The sequence below is a fragment of the Syngnathus scovelli genome, chromosome 3 (genome assembly GCF_024217435.2).
Source record: "Syngnathus scovelli strain Florida chromosome 3, RoL_Ssco_1.2, whole genome shotgun sequence".
Classification (NCBI taxonomy): domain Eukaryota; kingdom Metazoa; phylum Chordata; class Actinopteri; order Syngnathiformes; family Syngnathidae; genus Syngnathus; species Syngnathus scovelli.
The window spans coordinates 19,054,681-19,081,133 of NC_090849.1; the positions used below are offsets into that span (position 1 = coordinate 19,054,681).

The 26,453-nt window shown below is 40.3% G+C and overlaps 1 protein-coding gene and 1 long non-coding RNA gene across 7 annotated transcripts; one reads left to right on the forward strand and one right to left on the reverse strand.

Moving 5' to 3' along the window:
* On the reverse strand, positions 1-2,760 carry LOC137840188 (uncharacterized). The gene is made up of 2 exons (XR_011086673.1): positions 2,562-2,760; positions 1-946 (listed from the first exon to the last, which is right to left on the reverse strand). It is a non-coding gene; the product is annotated as an uncharacterized lncRNA (long non-coding RNA).
* On the forward strand, positions 1,219-26,087 carry ghra (growth hormone receptor a). 6 transcript variants are annotated; one of them, XM_049716625.1, is made up of 12 exons: positions 1,219-1,294; positions 1,430-1,499; positions 2,911-3,005; positions 10,665-10,789; positions 17,097-17,232; positions 17,331-17,503; positions 17,889-18,067; positions 18,713-18,872; positions 18,946-19,036; positions 19,110-19,179; positions 19,618-19,847; positions 19,932-26,087. In XM_049716625.1, the coding sequence occupies exons 3-12, from the start codon at positions 2,953-2,955 to the stop codon at positions 20,593-20,595; spliced, it is 1,881 nt and encodes a 626-aa protein (XP_049572582.1). In that variant the 5' UTR covers positions 1,219-1,294; positions 1,430-1,499; positions 2,911-2,952; the 3' UTR covers positions 20,596-26,087. The 6 variants fall into 6 exon arrangements, with proteins under 6 accessions (XP_049572582.1, XP_049572583.1, XP_049572585.1 ...); XM_049716626.2 differs by lacking the exons at positions 1,219-1,294; positions 1,430-1,499 and adding an exon at positions 1,520-1,846; XM_049716628.1 differs by lacking the exons at positions 1,219-1,294; positions 1,430-1,499 and having other exon boundaries at positions 2,911-3,009.
* Positions 26,088-26,453: the final 366 nt, after the last annotated feature.

Here is a 26,453-nt window from a genome sequence, read left to right on the forward strand (position 1 = left end):
CCCTTCATGCAGACAGAAATGGCTTCCTTCGTGGCCACCGTACCATGCGTTGTCGTTCTTCATGCATTCTTTGGTGCCCTCATCTGAGCCACGCTACATCATGTTCGGGCCCGGCATGGAGCAACTGAACGTTTCTATAGTCACCAGTCTCATGCGTGCCTCTGATATTCTGCAAATGTCAGTCACTCCGAACAGTCACGTCAATGGTGAGGCACCAGACTCATTTCTTTAAATAACTGAAGTCACATATGTTAATTTTTGGCGATATGAACCCCCGCATATTAGCAGTGTGATTTTTTTTTTTTTTTAATGAACCTTTTGAATGTTATTTTCTTAAAAACTCAGCCACTTGCTGTTTTGTTTTGGAGTTTTTTTTTTCCTCAGGCTAAAACCAAATTTCGGTTTGGCGCCATCTTGTGGCCAAAGAGAAATGAGGTTCATGAATGATGCACTGCCTTGCACTGTACTTTGCAAGGATGCTTCGTCCACCAGAAGATGGCAGTCTTTACTTTTTTAAGTGTCACCTCACTTTTCTCCAACTCAAGCAACTTTTTTTTCCCATCCTTTAGGACCGTCAGTAATCGGCTCTGGCATCAGTTACATGTTCAACAACCAGCACAAGTTCAACATCTTTACACTATATTCAACAAACAAGTAAGCGTTCACTACCTTGAATGGTATGTACAGAGTGATAGATGGTCGTTTGGTGTTTGTGTGCAGAGCAGAAAGGGAGCGTGCCAAACTACAGAAGCAGTACATGAGTGGGAAACTCTTCACTTTAATAGGGAGCAATGACTCGGGGGACCCAGTCTTCAGGCCGGCTCCTCAGGTGCAGCAAGTGTGCCAGGTTGTAGAAGGGGTCATCTATGTGGCGAATGCTGAACCAGGCAACGGTGAGAGACCAATACGTGGGTTTATTTGAGTGAATGCTGAGAAGCAGTGCTTCCTAAAGTTGGAAGAATAGATTATTTTAACTCATCATTCCCTTGTTCAAGGATTAAAGTCATTTTAATGTCACACAGCCTTCACACGCAATTTCTACATTCACTCATTTTACTCTCCTTTTCTGCTAAGTGACACAATTTACACTTATTCAACAGGTGAAGATGAGTCTGAGGGGGCTCAAATCAGAGCTGTGCTGTGCTCCACATCCAAACCCTTGTTGGTGCTCTCGTGCATCTCAAGAGAGGAAAGCCAAGCAGTCGGGACCACCAGAATGCAAAGCAACCGTCGAACGCCCTGTGTTGACATGGCAAAGAGACTTGGCCTGCCTCAGTTACCTAATCCATGGATGGTAATTATTCTAATTTAATAAATGAATGAATGGCACGGCTGTAGCTCATTTGTCGGGACAAGTCGAGTCAATAGATGGTATGGACGAAATTTCAAAGTGTCCTTGAGCAGCCTGTCTTTCTCTGTCTTGAACCAGGTGCAGGATACAGTTGCAGAATCTCTCTCTGGTCTTCTGGATGGTATTTCTTGGTTGCTGAGATCCTCAGGTGTCAAAGTCTATGATAGTTAGTTACTTGTTTGTATTTAAAAAAAAAAAAATTACGAATCCTATATATGGCACAGAAACACGACAAAGTTCTTGTTTGCTGGCAAAAGTCAAATCAATATAAATAACGCAAAAAACAAAGCTAGTAGATGCAAAAGAAGAAGAGATTTTCCAGGGGAAAAGTTAGGGTAGCTATTTTCATTGCCGTTCCACTCCTAATGTCTTTTTAATGGGTAATTTTGTCTGAATAATATTGATCTAGAACAGATGGTGTAAAGAAGTCACATCCCTGAAATATGAGGAAAACATATCTGTGAGAAGAGGGCTATTTACGATTTTATATGTGAGGTAAATACAGTTGAGAATAAATTTAGCACATCATACATGTTTGTGTTGTACACTGTTTTTGTGCTGATGCTTCATAAGTGCGCCCTCTGTGTTTATAGTTCACCATCATTTTGCCAGTCCTAGAAAGATAATGTGTCTCCCTGATGCTTTTTTTGTTCTAGTTACCTAGGCAACAGCAAGTAATCTGTAAAAATTACCAACCCTACCTATCAAAATGTTCCCTAGGTTTCATAATATTTTTTATTGCAATGGAGGTTTAGTAATGTGCTGATTGATGCAATTTAGGGCCATTAAGGCAGAATGACTTGTACTTTGTTTTTCCCCCCGAATGAATTTTAAATGGATGTGAGGTCCATGTGTGCATGCGTGCTGCGGGACTACCTTTACCAAATAATTTCAAGAGTTCAGATAAACTTGTTCAAACTGTAATCATGCGTTAGACGTCCTATCAGCATGAATCGGAAGGATTAACTCCACAAGTAGCGGAATGGTAGCAGTGATGACAAAGAGAAAAATGTAAAATTGGGATTTTATGGAATTTACTGCAACACAGAAGAGCTTAGTCCAAGAGGAGCAATACAGTTATTTAAATATAATTGCATTAATCACATGCTTAAGTAAACAGCATTATAACATGATCTTAGAGACATATCATTAAATTTTTTTTTTGCTCGTCAAGGCAGCGCTTCATTCAGTACACTGCAGCTCTGCTTACCTTTTGGCCACACATAACAAGAGATGTGTCTGTTTCCGCTCTCACTTAAATGTGGAGCCTCGTAGAATGTTGGCTTGATGAATGAACAACAGACCTCCAGCTGCCTCTTGTCTTCTCCAAACAAAACAAAGGCCTCAGGGGTATGATGTCATGACGTTGGAACCACAGTTAACTCGGCCCTGGCCGTTTTACACCCACATACACACATATCCGAAGCAGCCTTATTTTCAAAATTGTGTCGAGAATGTTGGGTTTTGAATCGGACAGAACACGCTCTAGGAAGAATTTGGGTAATGTTGCACAGCCTGTTTGCTCAAACATGTAAGCTATTTTTTTTTTTTTTTTTTAGCACAAGGACATTTTGCTAATTCATCCAAATGATACTGACGACATGAACGTACAAAGGAGTGGCGACGTGGTGCCGGCGCCGGACATCAATCTGAGGCAGGTAATCTACAGACAACACCCCTCACTTGTCAATTCCATTATTTCCTGGGAACATTACATTTTGCCACAAATATATAAAACGATCCTTGGAGACACTTGCTTTGCACCTGACATATAAAAATAGAGATTCAAAGCTGCCCGTTCACATTTACAAAGCTCAATAAGACAGCATAAAGCAAAACAAGCACTTTACTATAAGTCATTTAATATGAAGTTCTCTACTATATCATTGCATACTACTTTCGCTCACCCGGCGTTTCATCAAGTTTAAGTCCCTGATTTGTATTCTAGGATGGCAACTGAAATTAAGGTAGTCACCGGCAAGGAGAAAAAGAAAAAAAAACATCATTTGCATGATGCTTCCACTGATTACGGCTAAGCCTTCCACTTAATTGTGTTGTTTTGCACATGAACGGGGCTCTCATGCTGACACGCTGCACTTCTTACTCGCCTGGCGCCATCTCGCCAATTGGCATCAATTTCCTTGCCACTTGCCCTCGCAGCCCTCCTGCTGTCACCTTTATTCAGGCCAATGTTCGTAATAGTAGATTATAGTTCAAGGGCATATTTTCAAGGCATGCTGAATGTAGCTTTTTGCTAATATTGATTAGTTTTTTTTTAGGGGACGGGGGCGGTGTGACCAATGTGGCCATTCTTGACTTTTTTAGGGAAAACCTTGGAATGGTTTGATATCCAACCCAAGAGCAACCCAATTCCCACTCACGTTCACTTTCAGACCTGGCAATTTCGAGTTTACATTCAAGACAACATGCACGTAAATTGAAATGTGGCAGGGGAAAAGTACTTGCAATATTCCAAGCACTGGATGTTTACCAGTGATGGTCAAAACTGGGGTAAAGGGGCCGGAGAATGTTTTGTAACAATGAAGGTCCACAAATAGATGGATGAAAGAACAAGGCATTTGTGCGCTTGTGTTTCCCCCCCCCCCCCTGCAGGCTTCTTCTTCACTTGGATCTAATCCAATAGGCAGCACGGCCGCCGACATCACTGGCAAGTGTCACGCTTGTGATGTGAGACCACCCTAAATACATTATAGGGGACTTGAAGGGGGGGGTGACACAAAGGCCACTCTCCCATTACGCCAGGAACAAAAACACACAGAGGACACAACATTGTTTGGGGGAAAAAATAGAATTTACCGGATTATGGGCCAAACAAAATGAGGAAAAAGACAGCATCCGCATTTATTTTGCCATTATCAAAAAAAAAAAAACCCACATGGTATGATTTTCATGAATATTTCAGCTCCCTAAAGCTTATTTCGAATGAAACAAAATGGCTTGAAATTGCTGTAAACAAAAGTCTACATTTTGTCATGAAATTTTAAACAGTAGTTGCGATATCTTGTGTTTCGCTTCATATGAAACTCTGGTGTTTTTCTTTTGTTTAATTTACTTTCTCTCTCTTCGCCATTTGTGTCACAGTTGAGTTGTTGTGTTGTAGCCTCATATCTCACTGCGAGTGTGGCTTTGTCCCGCATAGGTCCACTGGGCCAGATACATTGTTCCCCCGTCATATTTGATACAACATGAAAGCACACCATCACAATCACAGGAATGATGATTCCGTAACAAAGGAAATAATTGAACATCCGCCCCACCTAACATTGTACAAAAACATGGATTGACATGTCAAAAAAAAGACACCAGAATATGCTTTCACATGCAAGTTTCTTTTTCGGGACAACATTTAATCTCACCACCATAACTTGCATTTGTGGGAACTGCAACAGTATGTTTACGCAGTTAAAGATGCATATACAAAATTCCTGCAATTTAGTGTGAAGAGCAACTGGGCTGCCTGCTTCCCTCTTAAGTGTTTAGGCGGGTCCTTCCGCACTACTTGATGGCTTTTGGGTGGACAGGGGGATCAGAGTGGGGGTGGGCTGCGTTTGGGCTACTTGTTCTTCCATTGACAGCTGAAATTCCAGGCAAGCCTCAGACAGTGTCACTGGTGTTGTGGAAGTTCCTCGTGAGGCTTAAAAGAAACAAACGTCCATCTATTGTATGTTTTATCAAGCCAGTATCGTATAATCTACTTTTAATGTATTCTACTTTATCATGTTTGGTATTAGGGCTTCAACTAGCAATTATTTAGGTAATCGAATAATCTGTTAATGATTTTGATGATTAATCGATGAACCGGATTTAAAAAAAACAAAAGAGCGCATTATTTTAAATGGACAGTGTATGAATTTTACAAACATATATTATTCATTCTGATTCATTGTCTGATTTGGTTTGTGATGTCAGAAAACAGACAGAAATGTAGTATGTAAATGTTTTGTTTTGATTCACTAAGTCTGCTTTCATGGAAAACTAGAGAAATTAAATTATATATACTGGTGAGAATCTGAAATTCCAAACATTTGGACAAATTTAATAAAAAAATCTAATCGCTTATTATTAATTATTATTATCAATTTATTTGTTAATCAATGACTTGTTGATTAATCGATTAATTATTGCGCCTTTCTTGGCTATATAATGCATCAAGCTGTCCACATATCAACAAGACTAAATAATTCCACGAGAGATGCTCAATTTTACATTTTTTTAAAGTGTAATATATTAAATGTGAAATGACATATCTGTTATTTCTAAACAAGCCGACAAAAGTTTATTTGGACAACGAATTCAAACACAAATAAGATCAGTTTTGCCAAAAGAAAATAAAGTTCAATTTGAAAAAGACGATGCAAATACGAAATGAGCGTGTGCGCAGCTCTTTAAGAGGCGGATGTATTTTAGCCTTGGATGTCCTCCGGCTCCTGTTGGCTGCGGGTCTTGGGAAGGAGGTTGGACTTTTTCGGCGGATGGGGGCGCCTCACCGCCATGTGAGGGAGACGGAGCACTGTGGACGTGTTCGAGTATGTGTGGACGTGTTGTGTGTGTGAGCGTGCGTGGGCTTTCCCGGTAAGAAGTAGTAGTCTCCCGCATACATGGACACAAGCGAGTGGAAGCAAAAGGGACTCCAGTTTAAATCTAGTGAAGAAGACTTGGAGTGAATTGCGTGTGTGTAGATGAGCAAGTTGTGCAGTCGTGGGGAAAAAAAAAAAAAGTCCATCTGCTTCTTGCAGGATTCCATCGTGACGCTTCGTGCAAAGTAAGCACTTGTTTTTATAGCGTATTTCTTTTGTCACTGTGCTTGTCACGATCTTTTCGTAGTTTTTGCTGCGTGGGAAACTTTGGCGAACTTAAAAAAAAAAAAAAAAAAGCCGAGCTGGCTGCAACAGTCTTTCACGCATACTGTCACCACTGAGAAGTGATTAGCGGACAAAATACATCAGGTAATACATCGAATATTAGATGCGATTGAGTTTATCGGAAACGATGAGGTAATATTGCGCAGGCTTTCGTGCTCTCTGTGTGGTGATGCAAAGCAACATGTGTTTCTCTTTTATATTATCCTCCGGCCTCAACGAAAGCTTATTTCTAAATTATTGGACGCTAGGGTTATCCCAACCGAGGATCGGGGACCCCAAAAGGGTCCCAAGTCAGTTCTGATTGCGTTCACAAGTGAAGATCATCAAGCAGGCACCGTAATTAACGTAGTTTTTTTATTTTTGTAGTGGTGATAAAAAATTAAATATGACAAAAAGAAAAAAAGAGTGATTGCAGTGCAGAATATAAAAAGGTCCAATTCATTTGAAAATTTGATTTATTTAATTGGGGCAAAAAGATTGTGCTAGCTTTATACCTATATCTATCATTGATGACGTTAAGATGAGGGGGACACTCCCCCCCCCCCTCAAAAAATAAAAACTATTTAGGGTTATGTCATTGCATTTTCATATTTTTAGGTAATTTTATGATGTCTATGTAGCTTTGAAAACCTGAAAGACTGGCTGCAAACTCACTCACGGAAACATGCACCATTTAAAGTCTTAACATTTTGCTTAATTTAGTGGAAGCATTTGAAACTATTTGCTTAACTGCTAGGTTGAAAAGTGAACATTATGTGTTTTTGTGAATTCATGGCAACAAAGTTATAATTTGTATATGCTCTCATGGTACATGCGTTCAGAAGCAAAGCAACTTTTATTTTATTTTATTTCCTCTGTGATCTCGGCAAAGCTTACTTAATTATTTGAGTGTATTACTATTGTCCAAATGTGGGAGGGTTCCCCAAAATGGTGCCAATTTTCATTGGGTCCCCCCAAAATATGGCAATACAATACCTATTTTTCTAAGTTTGGGTTTTGGAGAGGATCTCGATTGGTTAGAAATTCTCAAAATATCTCCACTTTGTTGCATGCAACATCCACATCAAACTAAACTGCCGAATTAAAATCCATGCAGCTCAGGCTTGACATTTTAATCCTCCTTAATTTAGAATAACTGTCTCGGTAGACAGCCAGTTACTTGGAAAAATATTAGATGGGCGGATCGGGGTAATTATGATCGTTTTTAATTTTACTTGACAGTTGCTGGTTCAAAATTGGACTTGTTGCAAGTCCGCACATGCCAAGTTGACTTTTCACTTCTGAAGAGTGCACACTTTGCTCTCATCGTCTTGTTGCTGCTCGGATACGCACACTTGATTTTTCACACAGGGAGCTCTGCAGATGTGCGTGCTGATCTCCTTCCAGCCGTGGCTGCTCCCATGCCAGTGTGCTGACTCTGACTTTTCCACTCTCTTTTTCGAAACCGGAGAAGAGACATCGGAGCTGTCTGATATTCCAATGCGAGCGGGTTAGACAAGCTCTTCCTCTGTTGACATTTGTGTGCGACACACGTTTAAACACACATGAATATGCTCTGCATAGGTTTAATGTGTGTATGAAGGCGGTGGTGAGGAACTTGGAACAAGGCAGAGCTGTGGGCTGCTTCTTTTGCAGACTCCTCCTACTCCTTCTGAATCCTCCCTGCTGCAACATGCAGGCTCATGTTCACTGTCTGCGGTGTCTGTATACTACTTAGGTGGCTCACATATTCGTTAGACTACATACGTTCTGGATAACTCAATCTTTTTCATATTCATGGAATTTTATCTCATCGAGACATTTTGGACAATTGTTTGTTTTCAGCAACAGCATGCAGAAGAGCCTATTCTGTCAAGTCCTTAAAAGCACATTTGGATGAATTTTTATGTGGAAGAATTGACCTCAACGCAATCAAGCACCTTTGCAAAGGTTAACTGTCGATTAAAATGTTCAAATTGGGTAGAATTGCTTTTTCACAAAATTAGCAAGTACGCTGTAAGTAAAAAAAATTGCAGGCCTGTGTGAACAAGAGCAAGGAGAAGCGTCAGTAAAACAGGTCAAAGTTCAGATGTCAGGATAATGTCTGTGTTACCCAATTTTGATCTTCCTCACTCATTTCTCTTTGGCTCAAAAATCAATCCGTTTTACTTCAGTATAGGTGGGGGGTGACTTCTCCATCTTTGATAACTATGTTTATGAAGAAATAGAAATTGACAACACGGAGAGTTAATTGTCACACTGGTGTCATCTCATCAAAACCTGGCCCAGCTTTGTCATGTGCATGCACGTTACTCATTAGTTGTGTAATTCTGTTAACGAACTGTGACGTACATTGAAAAGACTTGCATGTAATTATGGCGAATGCTAATTTGCATTTAGATGTGTACTTTTCAAAAACTATTTGCAAAGCTATTCAAAATGATCCACAAGCCTGTAGGCTTAACTGCCACATTGTTTAACTTCTTCACATGTCAGCGACACCTTCACAGATAGTGTTAAGCTCGTGGCTCGACTGTTTATCACCTCGTGGTGTGCGTGCACTGAAGAACACTACTGGGCAGACAGAAAAGCCAATTAGATTACCATAATATATGCCCAAAAAAATATTTACTTCTTTAATAATAATATTTGATGTTCCAGTATGCAACACCAAACATGAGAAAACAGAAGTCAAAGCTCAAACCATCTCGATATGACACGCTTACAGGTCATGACTTAACTTCACATTGCAATCATTTTTCCCTCTTAACTTCACACTGCAATCCTTTTTCTCTGTACACTGAACAGATTTTTTTTTTTGCAAGGACCTCTAATTTGCCAACGTTGCCCTTTTGTGTGTGTGCAACTGTGCGCTTTGCCAACACGGCTCATGTGACTTCTTCCCCTCATAACCTTCTATCTATCTCTTCACTGTTACTTCATCTTAAATCCCATCGGTAGCTTTCCCTTTTGCCGTGTCAGCTTGTCTTTAGTAAACACAGATGATTAATAAGCAATGTGTATGTGTGTTAGAGGTAGTGTAAAGTTGACCGTATGTTTACAGAGGGACCCCTTGAGACCTGTGTCGAGCCTCCCTCTTCTCTGATTGGCTCTGGCGAGCTTTTTGGCGGAGTCAAGGTTTGTCGCTGGCTGAGGTCCGCATACAAAAAATACAATCTGTCAGTTTGTATGAAACCAGCAGTAAAAAAAAAAAAAAAAAAATCCTGCCGTGTCAAGGAAGAGACTTAAATGTTTCTGGCTCTCATTCAGGAGAAAGGTGGGCGGTGACTCTGGGCATTCACCTGAAGTTACATCACGCCACACACGTGCCTTTGAGCAAACACCCAATGCCCACGTACGAAAATATGTATCGATCACGCTTTTCTAAAGCATCAAATACATTTTCGTGCAACTTTAAGCCATTCTATTTACCCAGTTGACATGTTTCTTTTTTCATCTGCTTAATGACAGCGAGAGACTGACGAAACCTTTAATGAGCCTGAAGCATAAAAAGAGCTGCCATGTAATTTGGAAAAGAATTGTTTTTAAATGGAGCTTCTCTGTCAAGGCAGATGAGTTAATGGCTTCACAGCTTTCTTGCATGAATTCTTGCACTGTATGACTTGGCCTTGTGCGGCCTCTGGAATCTTTCCGCACTCACCCCTCCACCACTTCAAGTCCCCCCACTCCCTCACACATACACACACATTCAATGATTTATTGCTTTGTTTCTTTCATGCAATCCTGACTCATTTCTTAGGCTTTCAATGATTTAACATCATTGCATTTTGCTGTTTTTGTTTTTGTTCTTTTCTTTTTGGGGCATTTGTATTTGCTTGCACTTGCTAATGCAATATGGAAATTTGCGGGGGGGGGGGGGGGGGGGGTTTGGGAAGGGGCTCACTGTTTGAAACTCACAATACTATATTTTTACTCGCAAACAGTCTCTGTCGTTAAGCCTTGTTTATTTAATATGCTGTGAGAATTAATTGGCAGTGTCAACTTAAGAGTGTTCCTGTACGTTGTGTTCTTTGGGCCTTCCAGAAACAAGTTGCGGGGACACAGCTGTAAATAGCCTTGGGTGTGGGCAGAGTTTGACCTATATTTGGACTTGACTGTTTGGACTCGCACACTCTAAGCAGTCACCTATTTACTTGGACCTGAGGTTTTCCGTCTTCATTGATGACCGCTATACAATAACTTTTAATATATATATTTTTTTAATAATGAATTGTGTTCCAGAATTACCAGGGACTGAATGTTTAAATAAGCCTTCAATAGTCCCGTGATGGGATATTGTCAGAGTAGCAAAGACAAGCAGCAAATATAAGGTTAACTTTTGAAAAGTTTCTGAAAATGAAAATGGGCAGCACGGGAGGGAGGGAGGAAGACAGAAGTTTTTTTCCCCCCACTTGCCACTCGTTCACTCTTCCTCTGTTGCTCTTCTCCAGCATCATGGCGACGACGTCCTCAGCCTCATCCGGCCTCCTGCTCTTCCTCCTCACGTCCTCCCCGTCCTGGCTTTCGTCTCCGGCCTCGGCCTTTGACACCGACTGGCACCACATGACGCCATCAGGTAAGGGGGACGTGCCACTCTCTGGTTGCTCTGTATCTTAAATTCGCAGAACTCAGGTCAAGGCTAAATGCGTAATCTCGTGTTGCTGGCTACATTATAGGACAGGCCAAGTTATTATGTTTCTTTTGGATCCAAGCGCACGATAAGTAACAAGATCACAAATAAACATGATCAATTACAATCTCATATGATAAAATTTGAACATGTGAATCTGTTGGATAATCTGTTTAAAACTTTAGCTGGCATAGCATCTTTTTAATTTCATACACATGGCATGCAGATTTTTAAAATGTATTCGTATGTATTCATTATTTTTGTGACTTATTTTGTCATCGGTATGTATACATTTGAAAATCTTGGGGGGGGGGTTTGGTTGGGGGGGGCGGGGGGGGGGTCTTAAAAAAAAAACTCCTAGAAAAATAAGTGAATTCAAATGATATTATTTAAAAAAAATAAAATGATTATTATTATTTATGTGACAATAGCCAATAGCATTTTAGAATGACAACAGGGTCCTGTTGCCTTATGCATGTGGCATGTGACATTTCTTTGAGGACTACTGGTGTGACAAATGATCACATGTAGGTGAAACAGAACCTTCCTGGTAGAGGTCATAAGTTTGTTTCAGGTTTGAAATAAACTGTTGGTGTGTCAGACAGTCTGCACGTGACTTATCAAACATTAACGCATTCGATTAAGGGCAACACTTCATCACGTCTTATGTCAGACGTGTGTTGCAGAATGCTGTGTTTGCGCAGAAGGTTCAGCGTTGAGCAAACGCAGCGATTTCCTGATCGATATCAGCGCTGGGGGTAAACGCACGGACGCCCCGGGCCACTCTATCAAAGTCCAGGGACTGCTCAATTCGGGAACATTGGGCGGTGGGAACAACTGTCACCGAGCCGGGTGAAAGAATGATAGGGATGGGGGGGTTGTTACGATTTGACGTTGCCTTGACAACATTGAGCCCAGAGATGCTGACGGTTGGTGGAAGAGCACAGTAAATGCTGACTTATTGATTCATTCTTGTTTCTATAATTCCATGAATGTTGTCAGTATGTGTTGATACGTGATGTGATAAATGTTTCATGTCTTAAGCAAAATTTCAAGCACACTGACCATCAAATGAATCAAAAATCATTTTTTATAATCGATGATGCAAGACCAAGTTTAATTTAAAAGTTGCCCAAATCCTTGGGCCTCCCAAGAGTACATATTCTCTCTTTACACTTCCATGTAAGTATTATTATTTCTGTATCTTTATTTTAAATGAAAATATAACATTTGTAAACATTTGCTTTTACTGGAAATAGAATTTTTGCCGGACCAGTAACTGAATCCTAAATATGTTTGAAATAATGTCCTGTTTTTAATAAAGGGATGGAAATTAAAACATTTATTTGAATCGTTGATTAACCGACTAAATAATCAACAAATGAATTGAATATTAAAATAATTGTTAGTTTCAGCCCTACTATATTTCATTTACCAGGCTTAAAAATGTTCATTGTGCTTAAATTAGGCCTAAGAAAATCTGCTAATCTAAATTTGCGGTAATAATGTCTTGTCAAAGTTTTGGCAACGTCCATGAAATATTTTTGGATTGGTTTAAATTGGTTGGTTTGCTGGAGAACAAATAAACACTCCCTTCAAGAACAACCCCTTAGGATACACGTTTGTGTCCTTTTCCGATTGCAGAAAATCAATCTAAAATCAATATGCATGGCCACAGAGGTTATGTTGGTTTGGCTGTCTGTGTGTCTGTTTGTCTTTTGGACTCCCAGCAGGATTACACAAACCTCACCAGGACACTTTTCATGGAATTTGTTGGACACGAGTTGGCAGGCAGTTGGGACCAAAAAAAAAAAAAAAGCCATTCATTTTAGTGGTTTGGCTGTTCTTTTATTTTTTGTTCCTTCTGTTGGGTTTCTCTCCCTTGCTTCCACTTAAGTCCAAAACATTTTACACCATCATACAGCACTAAGCACCCATTTTACTACATCTGGCACCACAAAAAAAAAAAAGCTTGTTGATTCTTACCAAGTGTGGGCACCTGCTCATTCCTAGTGAGACAAGTTCCAATTCCTTAATATTGAAAATACACAATAACAATTTGTCTGTAAAACTTCTAGAGTATTGCAGGTTCAGACAGTCTTTGATTTTATTTTCTTCCGAAGCTCACATATAATTATGGACCGCTTTGACTGTTTAAAGTTATGTGCGTGGTTGTGCAGACTTTTTGCTCAATATTTATTTCAAGACATAGTTTGCTTGGATGCACATTCAGTGACTTGACCTCTTCTGACCATGTCCTTGTTGCTTTCCAAATACACAAGCTCACCTTTGTAAGTGCATGGGGGCCCTATAGCAAAACGGTCAAATAGCTGCTTCAAATGCAGGTTTTTCTGGATTGGGCGTTGCAGCGTGGAGGTATGAATTTGTGCTTACCTTTTCAGACACACCCACACCTGAAAGGTTTTTATTTATAGTCTGGTGTAAATGTGAAAGTATCGATGAATCAATCAAGTACGACGATTAATCCATGTCTTCAGACAGTCTGACTGGCAAATTGCGGAGGCTTCGGCTGCCAACTTCTACAGACTCTCGGCCAAACATGTTTTATCGTTAAGAACGGACTGGTTTAAAATCGAATCTATCATTCTTGTAGTCGCCAGAGGATATGCAAGCCAGAGCTGTTATGAAATATGACCAAGCCCTTGGGCTGGTATGGTGCTGTTTTTGGAAGAATGTCTTTTGGATATGCTGCATATTTTTTTTCTTTTTTTAAGTTTGTTTTTGGTCAGAACTGCCAAGATGAAATAGTCCTGACTACTGCATGTGGCACGCATAACACATTCTGATGACAAACAAATCATTTTTGAATAGCCGAGATGTGAGCTGAGCGTGGATGTGTTTGACACTCCTCACACAAGAACCAGACAAAAACAGAATAGTTGAAACTGAAATTGCCTGAAATTGAGTTGAGCAGACTCGTTACAAGGAAAGTGCACCTTAATTGTTACAATGTTGGATGTCGCATCTGTAAAATTGCTGGAAACGTTTCTCCACCCAATTGTACTTTTTCCCTAAACTGCAGCACGCTTCTTCTTATCTTGGGCTTGCGTTACCTCTCTGATAAGCCCTCAGACAACCGATGATAACGTTTGGACCGTTTTGGCTTAAAATGGTCCCCCCATCGATTGCTGCACTGTACCGGTGTTCTTCAACAAGCGTTAAAGTATCTGAAAACAACGTCGACGCTGATAAGGCGAGCAAACAAAAGTGCAGCTTGTGCCTTTCCCGACCCTCCACCTGTTGCCTGCAGTCCACCCCACGTGCTTTTTCTTATTAGAGCCATTTGAATCTCGCTCTTGCTTTCGAAAAAGTGTTATTCCAGACATGAGAGAAAAAGTCACCATATTTATTTTTTATTTTTTTATTGACGTGACCAACACAGCATACAAATTGTGTGACGTCACTTAAATGCAAAGTCTGTTGTAGTACCAAGACTGACCCGTGAGAGGCAGCATAGTGAATAACCTTTAGCATTATCTGTCACTCAAGACTGTTTTCCGGGAAAGAGGAAAAAAATTCTTAACACACCCAACAACACCACAGAATAACCACTCAGCAACGTCTTTACGGTCTTTGCAAAGCAACTATTATTTTTTGTATCAAAAACAAATGTAAGCCAAAAAAATAGTTAAGTCGTTAGTAACAATCCCAATGCATTTTTTATTATTTTGTTGCTTGACGCATGGAGCCAAATTCCAAGTGGCAATGCCAACTTCTTGCCTGGCTTGCACGTCACAGCGTATTTGTCATTTTTGTGTCTATACGTGAAATATTGCCAAAAATACAAAGAAAATAAAGAGTATTGACTTTGTGTTTGTGCTTCTGGTCTGGAGCTTGAGGACATTCAGAGACAGAGCCTTTTATTTCTAAGTGTCCGCTTAGCGTTTGGTTTGATTTTTTTTTTTTTTCATCCCCCCACCCTCTGTTTGTCAGGCCTAATGATTGATGCTGTTGCATGACACCATGTTCCACAGCACAAAGGTGGTAACCAGCAGCAACCACAGACATGGTCACTCCACCCGGCCTGTGCACACATTTCAACAGAGCCGAGTTCTGGGTGTGTGTGGACAACAATTCCAAAGAAAAAAGAAAATATTCAGAGGGCTGCAAAAATAGAGAAAGTGGTTCAACAGACAACACTGGAACACAGAACGCTGGAAGGGTTCGACAAATATTGAAGATAAAGGATTGAAGGATTTCACACTTAAGTGTAACCTGGGCTAGATTAAAAATATTTGCTTGTCTCGTGTGATGATGTCACACATTCTGCAGTGCAATGCCACGTTATGTTTGCAATCGCAGGTGGAATGATCAGAATGTTCGGATGTAATAAAAGTATGCTGTGAACTTTTAAAACAGCAAAAATGATTGACAAACCAGATTTTCATCAACCTGCTAAATGGATGCCCTACCCCAATTAACCGCAGATTATGCCCTCCTCTTCTTAAAAACGGTAGTAACTGTAAAGCTCTCCTCAGGTCATAAACGCTATCATTCACATGCAGTCATGGCTGGCCCCACGCACCCAACGACATTTGACCGCAAGTCCTTGGCAGTTGGACAATGGCACTTTGAAGTTGTTCACAGGTTCTTTATTTTCAAGGTCCAAGTTCACATGCATGTTGACGGTTATTTTTATCACCTGTTTTTATCTTGTTGCAAGATCTTTTCTCGACCTGTTCGGGTCCTTCGGAGTGCCTTAAGGCTTCACTTAATCTCTTTGTTTGTCCTTGTCATTACTACTTGTTCAAATTTTTCCAAGGTGTTCTATTCTCAAATCCCTTTGATTAATTTGACTTTGTTCTGCTAGTAAGCATCCATTATCCAAATTTGAACTACGGAAATGAGTCCTAGACATTTTGTTTTTTTGCTACTTCAATGGAAAACTGTCACTGTAAAATATCATGGCCACATTTTATTTAAATTATATTTCAAATATTCAGCTAAAGTACACCCATTTCCACTTATTTTGTCGACCTGAATCTTATGCGTCAAGATTTTTTTTCTTTCCATTATGCCATTAACCTCATGTTTAACTTGAATCTGCAAAATGAGCTGGAAGAAGGATATTATTGACACCGGCGGGGCCTCATTGGCTACCACGGACCATTTCACAATATGGCGACTGTCTGTGGCGAGGGAAGTGGCGCATTTGGGCCTTTCAAAGAGTGGCCCTTAATGGGCAACCTTTTACCCGACGTCTAGGATGCAAAATGGCCCAGCAACGTATAAATGGACTGCATGTTCAACTAGATAAGATAGTGCTCTTTATAAGGGGATGAGAATTATTTTCATGCACAAAGTGGAACTTCTAAAGTTGTGAATTCTAAATTATGCCTAGGGTTGCATAATAAGTCGAACATTCTGGAAGGTTTTTACTAAATTTCAATGGAAAATTAAAATATTAAAATTATAGGAGTACCACCATATCCTGTGGATTTGATTATTTAGGTTTTTTTTTTGAAGAAGAAGAACTACTCTCGCTGGTCTTCAATTTGTGTCCTCACCTTAGTGATTGCAAAGAGGGTAATGTAGGAGAAAATAGAAACAATATTTAATTGAGAGCATAACTCAGTAATTTTGAAAACAGGTTTGTCGAGTTTGCACAGTGTTGACTGCAACCGCCCTCCGCACGGGTTACCCTGTTTAAACTTGAACTTAAGTCGACATTATAGCCACTTTGTCACTTGGTGACAGGTAGACTTTTCTGAGATGACTGTAAGAAAAAAAAAATCTGTCGGCGTTAGCGGGAGATGAAAAAGGGTATTTGAAAGGTTTACAGGTGTCACTGTGAAACGTTTCACCTCTGACGTACATGCAGAGCCATCTTCCAAAAATGCTACTTTGCACATTTTTTGCACATATATGACTACAACAGATATTTTTGCAAAGATTATTCTGCTAGTTTTCACACTGTGTTCAGTCTGTTGAACCTTTGGTGCTGGCAGCTGAAATTTGTTGGATGAGGAGAGGAGGGGGGGCAGGCAGAAGATGAAGGGCCTGGTCCGTTGACGGGGAGGGTGTACGGCGTAGCGGACAGGAATGCAGTGATCTATCAGATTAAGCAGGCATCGAACCGAGCATAAGCAGTTGAATGAAATTATAAGGGTGGAAAAATCAGGGGGATGGATGGACGCACATGCTTGTCACTCAATAGATCAAAAAGTCTCAATCGCTTTGTAGTTAATGAAGGTGAATAAAGTAGATTTCTTTTTTTGTCTTTTCTTGCCAGCTCCCGCGGAACCTCACTTCACTAAGTGTTCATCCCGAGACCAGGTGACGTTCAGGTGCTGGTGGAGTCCGGGCAGTTTCAACAATCTATCAGACCCTGGAGCACTGAGGGTCTTCTATCAGAAACGAGTTATAGGGTGAGCGTCGTGACCAAGCAAAGAGCCCAAACAACTGCTATTAAGCAGACAGCATTTCTGTGGCTGACATGTTTGCTTTTGTTTATTTCTGACTCCAGCTCCTCCACCAAGGACGAATGGAAAGAGTGTCCAGAGTATTTCTACTCAAGGCGGGAGTGCTTCTTTGATAGAAACCACACAGCCATTTGGACCACCTACTGTATGCAACTTCGCAGCCGAGACAACATTACCTATTTCAACACAGATGACTGCTTCTCCGTGGAAAACATTGGTTCGTAGCTAGCTTATTTTTGGATTATAACTTTTGATAAAGTACAATATTGCATTTTCAGATTTTTTTCGCCATTTTTTAAAAAATGTTGTAGTGGGAGTCATTTTTTTTTCCTGTTTTTTTACCCTTATTTCCCAGTCACCATTTTTCTTAAAGAATTTGAGGATTTGTAAAAAAAAAAAAAAAAAAAATGTCCAATGGGGATCAACTCCACACAGATTTTCACATTTAGCTAAGATAATTTTATCCTGCTTTGACAAAGTCATTTTATAGACCAGTGTGTCACAAACTCCATTGAGTCAAAGAGAAAAAATCTGATTAAATTACTTTCATTATTAAAATGACCACATTGACATGATTTACAAGCAGTCATTTTCCTTGGCAGTACGTCCTGACCCTCCATTGGCTCTCAACTGGACCTGCCTAAATGTGAGTCCCTCTGGGCTCACTTACGACGTCATGGTGACGTGGGAGCCGCCTCCCTCTGCAGATGTCAAAGTTGGATGGATGAACATCGTCTACGAGGTCCAGTACAGAGAAAAGAACAGCACCAACTGGGAGGCAGTGAGTTGACAAGTCTTTTGTAAATTCCACAACATTTAAGTTTGCAAAGTCGGCCAAACAAGTGCACCATGTGTGCACTCCAGTGGAAAGTGGAAGATCAAATGAGGACATGTAGTTTCATGTTTCTTCCCTTAAACCCACTGGAAGCCTGAGCAAGGCCTCTTGGGAAAACACAAGCTTAGTGAAGGAAGTCAAGTGAGGGAGCGCTTGGTTTAGTGGTCATGGCATTTTTGCCTGGTTTGCTAATCTCAGCATATAAATCTTTCTCCAACTGTATCCCTGTAAATCTGAAACCTCTAGAAATGTAACTAATAATCACTCACTGGCCATGAAATTAGTTTACTGAGTGCTTTTCTGTAGAGACCCACCATGTTACACTTACTTACAAGTGGCAGTAGATGGCGCCAAAGAACAAACTAAACCTTTTGTGGTATATCTGCTGGCACAACTGCAAACAACTTTTTATCATTGTTTCAATTCAGTTTTCACCCACTTCTTATGAACTCTGCTCGACCCCCAAGGAAATAGTCCAAGCTTGGCCAGTTCCTTTTATTGGCAAACATGATGATACTGTCTGCTATCACTGCATCATGCAAGATGACCTCATGTCATGGATCTCTTGTTGCACTTGTGTGTTCTCTTCAGCTGGAGGTTCAGCTGGAGGCACAAACTCATCAAACAATCTATGGACTCCTTGTAGACAAAGTGTATGAAGTGCACATCCGCTGCAGGATGAAAGCTTTCACCAAGTTTGGAGACTTTAGTGAATCTGTTTTCATTCACATCGCCGCAAGTCCTAGCAAAGGTAACGTGTTTGTGCTTTTGTAGTTTTGTGTCCTTGTCTGGGTTGTAAGGCTGTTTCTATTCATCTGTTTTAGATTCATTTTCCCTGCTTACATTGGTTATCGTTTTGGGAGTCGTAGCTGCCGTCATACTCATCATGTGGATTGTGGTATCGCAACAGCACAGGTAGGAACTCAAATGCACACACGTAAAAGATTTTTTTTTTGTCTTGAATAAAATGAGATTGCTACTTTTGCAGGTTAATGGTCATTCTGTTGCCACCGATTCCAGTGCCCAAAATTAAAGGAGTGGATCCAGAGATGTTAAAGGTACAAATGTTTTTTTTTTGTAATATATACACGTAAATAGTATTTTTTGTAATTGTGGGTTAACCTATGCCCCCCCCCCCCCAAAAAAAAAAATCAGGAAAGCCACAGTGATGAAAAACAGTTTAATGCTATAGCTCCACAATCGAGGACTACATACTGTAGTTCTCGGTCTTTTCATGGTTCCAGCAATTATCTTCAAACCTATTTCAAATAATTTGTTGTGCCGACTCACCGAACCCCTAGGGTTCAATCGAACCCAGGTTAAGAACCATTGCTCTAAAATAATATTAATAAACTTTTTGTCAAGTATCTTGAGAAGTGTCAATTAAGTGGTATTGTTGTAAAGGATTTTTTAATTTTTTTTATTTTACTACAGCTCCTGCTTTGGATGTTGTTAGATTTTGCAAGTCAACCTAATGTCTTTTTGTTTCCATGTAGAAAGGGAAGCTGGATGAGCTGAACTTTATCCTGAGCCATGGAGGTCTGCTTGGCGGCCCCACGTACTCGCCAGACTTTTACCAAGATGAACCATGGGTGGAATTTATCGAGGTGAACGTGAAGGATCCAGACACTGGGGAAAAGGAGGACAACCAGTCTTCGGACACCGAGAGGCTCCTCGGAGGCTCTCAGCCTGGCAGACACCGAGCGGGCTGCTCCAACGCTCTCGGGTACTTCTTGTACTTGTAAAAGTTCAATTCAGATCACAGAATATTTTTCGGCGCTACTTGTTAACATCTATGCTGTCACATCAGCTTTCCTGATGACGATGGCGACAGCGACCGCCCTGATGACCCGAATGTTCCCGACGAAGACGACGACATGCTCACGTCCACGCTGTTGCCGGGCCAACCCGACGACAGAGAAGCCTCAGAAGGCTCTCCGGTGCCTTCTCAAAGTGCAACTCCTCAGACTTGGGTCAACACAGATTTCTACGCCCAGGTCAGCAACGTGATGCCCTTCGGGGGCGTGGTGTTGTCCCCTGGCCAGCAACTACAAACCCAGGAGGGCGAGTTGGCCTCAAACGAAGATGCAAAGAAAGGCGAAGAGGAGAAGAGGCAAAAAGAGCTTCAGTTTCAGCTCCTGGTTTTGGAACCGGATGGCGAGAACAGCAGCCGACCGATGATCCCCTCGCCTTACTGCGCCATGCCCGACGAGACCTACCCGCCCGTCGAGCCTCGGCTGACCGAAGCCTGCGAGTCACCTTACATCTCACCCGACTCCCCCCAGGCGCAGCTCTTTGCCCCCGTGGCGGACTACACGGTGGTACAGGAGCTAGACAGTCAGCACAGTGTTCTGCTCGACCCGCCTCCCGTCCAGTCGGCGCCGTTGTGCTCATCACAGCACCCCGTCAAAGCCCTCCCCGCTATGCCCGTGGGGTATGTCACCCCAGACCTCCAGGCGGCGCTCTTACCTTGAACGCAACACCTTTAGACCAGAAAATTAGCTGACTTTTGCTGGAGGCACATTGACTCGCAGCGAGCCGGGAGGGGACTTGAACGTGCGCCCCCGCTGTCTTACATCCGCGTCGCCAAAATGTATTTCACGCACTTTGTGTTCTGTTTCCCTGTAAACAGCAAAGGAGAGACATTTTTATAAAAGCAATCAGTTTACCGCTTGCGTATCTTTAGCGAATTGCCAAAGTCTTGACAGTCTGCTTCAAAGACGACAGAAGAAGCATGCGCCATCGTTTACTCTTAGCAGTGTGCATCATTGACACAACTTTGTGTGCTTACACAAGATATAGAACTATGAATATTCTACTCAAACAGCGTAAGAAGCTAGGATATATATTTTTTGCTACAATCATTGTTTTTGTCATTGCGTATTGTTCACATGCTGGCCAAATTTTGAGATAGTGACTTTTTATTTGTTGGATTTGTGAATGTTTATTTGGAGATGAGTGAAAACTCGATGGAAACAGACGATACGACAGCAAATAATCCTGTCAAAAAGCTTGCTAAAGAATACTTTAGCACCATAATCTGTAGTGCATTTTCTCTCATAGTGACAACCAATATAGGAAAGAAGTCCACTGTGAGGCGTTCAGTGACACTAAGGAAATTGCATAAGAGCAATTTATGGCCAGAAATGAGTTTCCCCCTTTTGATCTTGACCTCATTTTAATTTCAATTCATAGGAATCACATAAACTGGACTTTAAATCAGAAGGATTGCTTTACCACAATAAGCTTCTCTACATGTAGCTGATGGACGCACACACACACACACACACACACACACACACACACACACACACAAAGAACTAATAGCAGCTCAACTACTACCCACTTAAAATGTTATTTGAAATGTTTCATGTATGTTTATGTCAAATAATTCAGGGATGGCGAAGGGATCGAGTCGAAAGAATGTGAAGGTGTGTCCTTAGGTGTGACTAAACACAGTGTTAGCAATCGCTTTTTTTACGGTTGTGTTAAATGTTTGTCGTGCCTGTGTTGATGTATGTTTAACTACTCATGATCATAATAATGGTATTTACACTCGGCTAAGGAATAATTGCAAAGTTGGAGGTGTGTTTAGGTGAACATGAAGCATGACTGCGTACGTGATCATAAAATATATAAAAGGCTATAATTACATAAATATGAATTGAAAGTTAGGGAACTTGCGAAAGGGATACCCCCCACAATTATTTTCCTATTTTTAAATGTGCTAGAACGTGGGTGACTTGGGAATGGAAAACTTGAAAATTGTTTCACTAATACGACACCCGTTAGGTGACAAAAGAGATACGTTTTATTTTATTGGGAAGACAAAGAAAATATATTTAGATTTCTATATATTTAGAGATAGCAAATATATTGCTGCCCGGTACTTTTGCATTTGTTGAAGATTCACTTAAGGGAGAGCTAGCGTTACTGTACCGTTCATTTATATTTGCTGGGAAGAACTTACAGAGCTCACGATGCTGCTACCATTGCGCATATGTGCGTGCGCTTATGTCATCTGCATCTTGGTGATGAATGAACAGTAATACAAAGACAAATTTTCCGTCGTATGGAAAAGATTCTCTAAAAAAAACATGGAAGTTTCCTGCAGGGAAACCCGGTGTGTGCAAACTGGAACGCAATCAGTGACTAGCAATCGAGCGGTCATTTCTTCAAGCTTTGTGTGGAGGCGTTAACTGCGATGTAATTGTAAAATGCACCCGTGTCATTACCAGCTCACAATGAGTTCATTCTTTACGTAGTGCAGATGTTTTTTTTTTTTTTCAAATGTTACAGACACTTTATGAGCACTTTGTACATGTATGTCAGACATCAACATTGCATGAGAATTTAGTTAGATTTTATTCAAATGGTAGAGTTTACTTTTATTGTCTGATTTTGAATTAAATATTTCCCCGAATGATAGATTATGGGAAAATGTGGTTTTGTTTTTTAATGGTCTTCTATACCAGCAGTTGTCAACTGCTGGGTTGCAGATACGAGCTAGTAGAAAAAATTGCTTGTATTCAGATTTTTATTTTTTCCGGTACAGTACAGAGCCAAAGCTACCAAGGTCCCACACGGATTAAGAAAGGGACAAGAAATGTTGCTTCCTCATGTTCTAGGGACAAGTTCACTCTGTAAACAAAAATGCAACTGCCTCTGGCTGGCAGACCTCAAGGCTTGCAATATGCTTTTGGTGGTACATCATTGTTTTCATAGGCTATATTTAAACCCCCTAAAATATTGTTCTTAACTTCAACAATAGGAAACTGTGGGACAGCAGCTGAGAATCACTCTTCATGATTTTTTTTTCAAGGATTTCATCTTCCAAATTGCTTGTCCTCACGAAGGTCAAGGGTGTTTTTTCGAAAATACCAGGGAGTTGGTTGTTGGCTGTTGGTATAATTTTATATAATTATCAGATACATTCTCATTAAAATAAAAACTAGCTTTATATAGTATAGTAAGTATGCAGTCAAATATTTGAAGGTGTCTATAAATAATTTTATAATTTCCCAAGTGTATATGTATTTTATTTCGAGGGGAGGCATGTTTTTGTAACATTGTTTTTTCCGACTTAATTCTCCTAGCAACATGTACATCTTCAGATGTTTAAATGATAATTAGACTCACTATATTGAGTTTAGTCTTGTTTTTTTAATAATAAGACAATGAGGAACCTTTATTATCAACGAGCTTCAATTTGAAGCTGCAGCCTGCGTTTAAACATGGAATTTTACACAACCAGATTGATGGAATCATATACTGTGAGCTATATGTTGAATAATTTGCATAGAAGATGTATGAACAGCTTGAGGTAGGTGCTATAAGCCACTTTCACACTGTCTGTCAAAGCTGGCATTTTCTCATCCTTGCAGCACTATCAGAGGTGTGATGGGGTGGAAGCGGGGGGGTTCTTAAATGTAACACCTCGATCATTTCTCCCACCCTGATAGTATTTCATATCACAATTATGTGATTGTGTCTATAATCCTGCTTTTTGTGTAAAAAGCTTTGATGCAACAGGTTCTTCTGTGTAAAATTGGCTTCAGTTTCAATACTTCCACTGCAAACAATCTTGTGTTCCTACTGCTTTGCCAAAATGATGATTATTTCCCTGTGGCGGGCAGGCTGACTCACTGCTTGGTATTCAGTTTTTAGTTGTTGTTTCATAATTTAGTCCAACAGACCCATACGCCATCCAGGGTTCATGCTCAGCAAGATTGTTTATCCAAGTTCAATGGTGTCTTGACTTAAGTTTAATTCAATCAAATCACCCATTGACAGCAATGGAAATGCCACAAACATCATTTTTTTAAAGTAACACTCTATAGTATATATTATATAAAAACATACTATAAATGTACTGTATAAAATCATACAGGAAAAGCAATTAATAGATACTTTTGGGCTTAATATAATAATAATTAATATACCGTATTTTCCGGACTATAAGTCGCTCCGGAGTATAAGTCGCACCAGCCATAAAATGCCCCAAAAAGTGAAAAAAAACATATATAAGTCGCTCCGGAGTATAAGTCGCATTTTGGGGGCAATTTATTCGACAAAATCCCACACCAAAAACAGTCATGAACGAGCAACAACAGGCTAAACGATAGCAACAACAGGCTAAACGATAGGTATGCTAACGTGACAAACACAAACAAAGAGCTGAGAACGGGCCTGACGTAACATATAGAGTGATTAAGGACAACTATTACATGAATAACATGTTTATAAAACCATCAGTGTCACTCCAATTCATTAAATAGCAACAACAGGCTAAACGATAGGTATGCTAACGTGACAAACTCAAACAAAGAGCTGAGAACGGGCCTGACGTAACATATAGAGTGATTAAGGACAACTATTACATGAATAACATGTTTATAAAACCATCGGTGTCACTCCAATTCATTAAATCCATCGATCGTTCTTTGTCAACAATGGGTGCGCGCGACTGAGGGCGCTTGCACTTCAAAATATTCCACAGGCTCATATAACGATAGATAAACTATATTTCAAATAACTATAATATAAGCCAATAATATTATCAAACCATCCGTGCACTTTAAATCCATTAAATCCATCGGTCAAATTCCTCGTCCTTTGTCAACATCGCCGCGCGTGCGCCCTGACGTCAGCCTCGTCTTTATTCCACAGATCTAGTATATAACTATATTGTAGCGTTAACAAAGTACAAGGATAGACGTGGGTTTGGTATACGGCTCTTTATTAAACAAAACAAACTTCCAAGCGTGTGGCGGCGTGGACTTCCAGACACGAGAGCTCCATGGCATAGGACCGGGCGTGCGTAATGGCCATGTCCGAGCCCCGCGCACCGTTCAGCGGACAGCCACTCGGCCGAGCGTCGGCCCCCGACTCAGTAGAGACCGGGCGTGCGTAAAAGCCATAATAGTTTTTCAAACCTTCTATGTCACTCCAAATCCTTAATTCCTTCAAACTCTTTGTCCTCCGTGTCACTTAGAAATGATCACCGCTAATGATGGTAGTCCTTGTGTGGGCACGTTTGTATGTAAACAACCGGCGCGCCGCGCTACTGACGTCACTTGAAATAGTAATCCATTGGTACATCATGGTTCTCCAAACTTTCTTTCTGCTGCTCGATTACTGTTTTCAGCTGCATATTTTACAACTTGAAGTTTGTAACCTGCAAAATATGAGTTTCTTTTTGGTGCCATTTTTCTTAAGCCCACCCAGTTGATGAGTCACGGCCAACGGTAAAATTTAGAGCGCCCTCATCCAGTTTCGTCTGAAAATATAATTTTTTTTGGTTGTTTTATCAAAGTCAAAGTCTGCTTTATCGTCGATATATTTTTTTATATACTAAGACACACAAAGAGATTGAAATTACATTTCCACTATCCCTCGGTGAGATAGTACACATATGCATACAAGCAACACAAAAAAACCCCAAGAAGGCACTAACAATGAATAAATAAGAGTATTGAATAAATGATAAATAAACAAATAATAATAAATAATAATAATAAATATAAGAGGAGCAAAAATGGAGCAAGTGTACATACAGCAGACAGTGGACTTGGATATGGTGCTTTAAAGTGTTAATTGCTTTATTTGATGTTTTCTCTATTTTTTATGTTTTGAATATGTTCAAGATAAAGAAATAAAAGCATGTGAAGTGATCAACTATACTAAAAATAACATGGGAAGTGGTCAACTATACTTGTAAGTGATGTCTTAATGATCAAGTAAAAATTTGTGAAAAAAAAACATATATAAGTCGCTCCTGAGTATAAGTCGCCCCCCCACCCAAACTATGAAAAAAACCGCGACTTATAGTCCGGAAATTACGGTAATATAATTGAATGCTAAGAACAATGTTGGCCCTCAATGATGTGATATTTTCTTAGCAGTTAAATCTCGTCAATGTTGTATCTGTGATTGACACAATAAATGTAAATATGCCACATTGTAACTGTACTGGTCCTTCTTGAATTTAGCCTGAATGTGGCTGACCAACTGTTTAACGTTTCATTATTTTGTGCACAACTTGCTGTTCTCTACCAAGGAGCCGAACGGCAAAATTTAAGAGCTGGACGTTTGTGAGAAGTGTATTTCTTCAATTAGCAAACACCACACTGAAGAAAATTGTAAAAAAAAAAAATCATAGAATTTCTTTAACACTATTTACTCAAGTTTGTGCAATTTTTTTTTCTTCTTTTACCTGGCTATGGCACGAAGTTTGTGTGCGTGGTCGCTTGGTAGGATTCATAATTCTGACCCTTCGTCGAGTGCAAAATGTGTATGTGAGGCAATGTTCTTGTGTGTTCTTGTATTTCAG